At 25.0% G+C, this 5,258-nt stretch overlaps 2 protein-coding genes across 3 annotated transcripts in view; both read left to right on the top strand.

Moving 5' to 3' along the window:
* LOC126897947 (centrosomal protein of 112 kDa-like) overlaps positions 1–844 on the top strand; it is a 9,258-nt gene extending 8,414 nt beyond the window's left edge. Inside the window, exons 8-9 of the mRNA XM_050671896.1 lie at positions 478–651; positions 721–844. Coding sequence (XP_050527853.1) covers positions 478–651; positions 721–828 — 282 coding nt within the window. The 3' untranslated portion in view covers positions 829–844. The remainder of the gene's footprint in view (positions 1–477; positions 652–720) is intronic.
* A 2,472-nt stretch (positions 845–3,316) lies between these two features.
* LOC126897310 (thioredoxin domain-containing protein 3-like) overlaps positions 3,317–5,258 on the top strand; it is a 17,806-nt gene continuing 15,864 nt past the window's right edge. The window contains exon 1 of one of the 2 annotated variants that reach the window (XM_050670821.1): positions 3,317–3,365. The gene's annotated coding sequence lies outside the window, so the exon portion shown is untranslated. Of the gene's footprint in view, positions 3,366–3,687; positions 3,970–5,258 lie in introns of those variants that run through there. The other variant, XM_050670820.1, reaches the window with a different exon arrangement.

The raw sequence follows: 5,258 nt of genomic DNA, 5'->3' as shown, positions 1-5,258 counted from the left end.
AAAATGCTAACAAAACCTTTTTAGCAAAACTACAGGAAGTCTTCAAAAACATCAAATGGACGAAAATGTTGTGGAAGATAACATTTGCATGACATTTGTAATGCAATTAGGTCATCCAAACAAAACAAAAATACACTTGGTGATTTATTTGTGTTGTTAGAAATAAAAGACATCCCAGGTTATTGGTTTTTAGATAAAAAAATTGCTAGCATATTAAATCACTATTCAATGGACGCGTACATTTATTCCGAATTACACAAATACGGAGTAATGTACAGAACGGATGATCGAAATTTTGCGATGCTATATCATGTAAATAACAGTACTCATTGGTGGCCCAAAAAATGTTAAATAAACAAATCTAATTGTTATTTTGTTCGAAATTATTTTAGGAAACACTTAGTGGTCAAAAATAAATTAACTTCTCTTTTATCTTTGTGTAAATATTAACAAATAATTAAGTTACTTTTTAAACAGGCCAATAACAGGGCAGCAAATATAGCTAATAAAGCGGAGGATCAAAAGTATTATGATAAACTACTTAAATTATGGCGTCAAAATGATCAAGAATTCAATGAATATGCCAGAGAAGTTATGAAAATAAACCATGAGTTAAACCGTCCAAATGATCCTATTCTCAAAGTTATCAAAGTAAAAATAATAAATTATAAAATGATAATTTAAAGGCGTTGTATTGATTTTGTTTATTGTTATTTTTAGGAGTACTCAAAAAAGAATACTTTATTAGCCGATGCTGCAAAAAACTGTATTGATTCAATCCCAAATATTCCGTTAGGGCCTTTAAAAGTTTTATGCGGTACAAGTTAAAAATACAAATATACACATTTATTAAATTATTTTAATAATGTATTATTAAAGTTATCAAAAACAAAATATTTTTTATAATAATATATCATTATCGATATTATTTTACATTTTTGTTATTATTGGTTTATATGCAAGTAGCATTCTGGTAATGGTAACATTGTTGCCGAAATACGTATTCACGATTTTTTAGTAATTTTTTGTGGCTTTTTGAGTTAAATATTTTTAATACAATTTTTATTTTAATGATAATTCTAGCCACAAGTGATCAATCTTTATTACTTATATAATAAAAATTGATCACTTAAGTAATTTATTACTTAATTGTTACATTATACTACTAAGACGTTGCAGTCCTCTTGTTTATAAACATCGATATACACATTAAATATTTAAAATTCATAATTATAAAGTTTTCAAAAGTTTAATCATCTACAGTGATTGTTTCAATTAAAAATTATTGTTTTTGCATTGTATAGAAATATCTTACAAAATAGGTGCATTTTATGTTGATTATACTTCAAATATTTGCCTAGCCTTAGATATAATTTTTTTTAAAGTCCAATCATAAACCGGAGTACTGAAACGGGAATATGATAATTTCAAATTTGTGTATAATTAATTTTTTTATAACGTTTTAAAACGACCTAGCCTTCTTAAAACCCGTATTAAATTAAAGGTATTATAATAAATTACAGGTGTTCCCGAATCGGTAACGCGGCAGTATTTAACGCGCACTTCCTTGGGTTCACTCTCTCTGGCGACGGACTTAACACCCGTTCCGGAGTATAAATGGTTAAGAAATCTCCTTCTTTGGGGGAAGACGCGATGGCTCTTAATGGGCTTATAAAAGTGAAAATATATGTATACAATATATGTTTGTATTTTCACTAGAGTGGTCCTTAGTTATAGATTATGAAAAATTTCGTATAGAAATTACTCAGTCTCACCACCCAAATTTGTTTATATACATGTAAAAACAAACCAAAAAAAATTTCACGTCAATCAGACAAGTTTAACCCGTGACTACTCGGGGTTGAAAATTGGACAATAGGGGTAGTTTTCTAATGTTTTGTACTTAATTCGGAAATAAGCGATCATAAAAAAAAAATTATAGAATATATTGTTATGAAAATGTTATGGACTATAAGTTTAGTCCTGACACATTTTTTTTTAAACTCATTGGTTTTCGAGTAAAATTTTAAATTATACTAATTTTATCGATTTGCCGATATTGGGATATTTACGAATACTACATTATATTTGACAAACATTTAGAGATACAAATAAATCTACTACACAAAAATCGTTTATTATTTAATTATTAATAATTTCAGTACAAGAACCGTGTTGTAGGGTTAGAACCCCCTCCCCGTCACCCGAAAAATTAAAAATACACAGTTGAAAAAAAATTTATTCACATTAAGTAAATAAATAGTTGATCATATTAATAATAACTTTTTTTTTAACCTTAAAATCATACTTACTAAATTTCATTATTATTAATACATATTTTTATTGTATATTAATTAATTAATTAAAAAGAGAGTTAGAATTTTCGTGTATTGATTTAATTTTATAAACTTTTCAATTTGTTGACACAGTATATTTCATTATTTACTGATACCAATGACATATCTTTTTTTTTCTTTCCGTATCTCCAATAGTTATTTTTAGAAATAACTGAAAGTTTACAAAATAATGGAACAGTTTGTGAATAGCTAACAGTTATCACTCTTTGTTAGTAGTGTCTTCTTTCATTTGTTTCGTCTCTAATAATATTTTCGTAAATTTTTATGATGGCGAGTTCTAGAACTAGAAATAATGTTTATTTATTGGGTAATGAATATAACCAAATTACTGGTAGCAAACTGTCTTCTATTAAGTAGGCTTTATTAGTTTTTTCTTTTACAACTTACGTGTAGTCAAATTAAATATTCGTGAAAGTGCTCGTCTTGCAATACGAGTAATTATAATATTTTGGGATAAAGCGAGAATACCCATACAAAAAATTCAGTACTATATAGCTAAACTAGAAAAATTGTACAATGAATGGAGACAAATACAAAAAAATTCAAATAAAAGAACTGAATCACAAATTATGAAGGAAGAATTATTTATATCAAAGTCAGACGATTTATTTGACATTGCTCATGCCAATGCATTAAACATAATAATTAATTATTTTACAACTGCAAATTAAAATTTTGTTAGAGTTGAAATAAATATGATGTTTAATAATTTTATAGAAATCCAGGAAGATCGAGATTTTTTACTTTTAGAAAAGGGCAAAAGGGCCACATTACGAATGTTGATACAAATTTGTTTCAAGTTGGAAAGCGAAAAGCTTCAAAATTAAAAAAACGTGATGAAGCTTTAAAGTATTCGAAAATTGAAGAAGAAAAATGAAGTACGATGCATAATATTATTAAAATACTTAAATTAAATACAGACGAATTTTAATTTAATTAATTGGTATCATTTCAATTGAAACACTGTCAGATGTGTCAGTAACTTCGGAGGACTTCATACAATTTTTGGTAAAATTAATCAATTTTGTAATATTTTCCATAGTAACGGAATGTTTACATCATTCTAAATTATTTTTAATTTAATTACTGTATTTACTGTATTCCCACTGTACCTGACTTTTTATAATTATTAGATTTTGTAAAAGTACTATCTGACGTATTCTTGTTTTAGAGTTTGATTTTACGTTGATAAATAATTGAGTCGTATTTTATATACTTTCGTTTCCATAGCAATTAGAATTATAGATGATGCCTCGATTTTTCAATAAACGATGATATATCATTGCAGCCGATTGAAGTTTTTGTTTTAATATAAAAATTTAATGTTCACGTGTATTATTACTTTTTGTGTTTTAATTTAACGTTATCCTTTTGATATTTAAATCTAATTTGAAGGAGTGAGGTATACTTACTTTTTAACATGTTTCAGTTTAAGTATTAATTTTATGCATAACACGAATGGTATATAACTTCATATTAATATGTTTCGTTTTTTTGAAAAATAATTTCTTAAAGCCTTACCCCATGTACTTAGTTTTTTATTTTAATTGTAATTCAGATGTAATCTATATCTACAAGGGACAATTATTTCAGTGCATCGTCAACAATTTAGGTATGTCGCATGTTTTGTTTACATTTTCTAAAGCTGTATTTCTACCTCAGTTTCATTGCGACTGGCACCGGATTGGCAAATGCTTAATTATATACTTATGTACAGGGTTACACATTATGTCTGTATTCAAAACTATCACACTTGAAAAATAAATAACTTCAATTTCGCTATTGTATTTTTGAGTTTGTCACCATAAAATTAATCTCTACTAAACTAGTAATATACAATAAAAAAAAAAAAATACTCTTAAATTGTTGAATCAATGAAAATTAACTAAAAATGACAATAAATGTTCGAATAAGGATCGAAATTCGTATTATTTAACTTTCACATCTAAATGACTATAACTTTCTTTTAAAATAGATGGATTAGTATGAATATTCAATTGAGAATATATTAAATATATATGTTTTTTAAATAAAGTTTTTCCAAAATTTTGACCACCTTATATTATATATGTGTTTAAAAATATCGGCATTAAAATGTAATATTTTTTCTTTTTAATTTTTCTTTATGTTCTACGAAATTTCGTATCTTTTAAAACTAAATTTAATTAAGCTTATTTAATTCTTATTTATACATTTTCAAAATTAGCCATATTTGTAAACGAAGACCCATGTTTAAAAGAAATACAAATTTCTTACAAACAATTTTTTTTATTATAATTTTTACAGGAATTTAGAAAAAAATTTTAAACAATATATTCTTTATTATTTAAAATATAAATAGTATTCAATTGTTTTTACGATTCTTCTCTTTTAATAAGGAAAAATTTTTTCTAGTTTAACACATATTACAAAATAATTTCAATTTAACTTAGAATAATAAACAGCTAAAGATGATAATATAGTTTGAATAACTATATTATTATATTATTATTCGCATTCGATTTTTATTATAATGGCTTTATTATAATCGCTTACTATAATAGCGATTTTAAATATTTTTAGATTTCAATTTATACTAGCTTATACTACGCTTGATCAACTGTATTGGAATTAGTTTTTTATTTAAATCTTAAAATAATTGTCTTCCACCAGAATTAGACATTCTAATAACCCTAAATCAAAATTTTGCTTGAAAATTTCAAATAAGTACCAAGGTTTAAACATTTTATAATAACATGGAAAACGAAAAATAAATGATATCAAAAAACGTTAAATGATATGAAAGAAAAAATTTTAAAACAATTTTGTTCTCATATTTTTAGCTTCGATGCGAAGCGGAGAAGGTATTAATTTTACTATGATGTGTTTTTTTTTTTTTTTTTTTTTTTTTTTTTTTTTTCC

Source organism: Daktulosphaira vitifoliae, unplaced genomic scaffold, assembly GCF_025091365.1.
Source record: "Daktulosphaira vitifoliae isolate Bord-2020 unplaced genomic scaffold, ASM2509136v1 Scaffold_2, whole genome shotgun sequence".
Taxonomy (NCBI): domain Eukaryota; kingdom Metazoa; phylum Arthropoda; class Insecta; order Hemiptera; family Phylloxeridae; genus Daktulosphaira; species Daktulosphaira vitifoliae.
The sequence above is the reverse complement of the archived record's forward strand: the minus strand, read 5'-3'. Positions and strand labels throughout refer to the sequence as shown.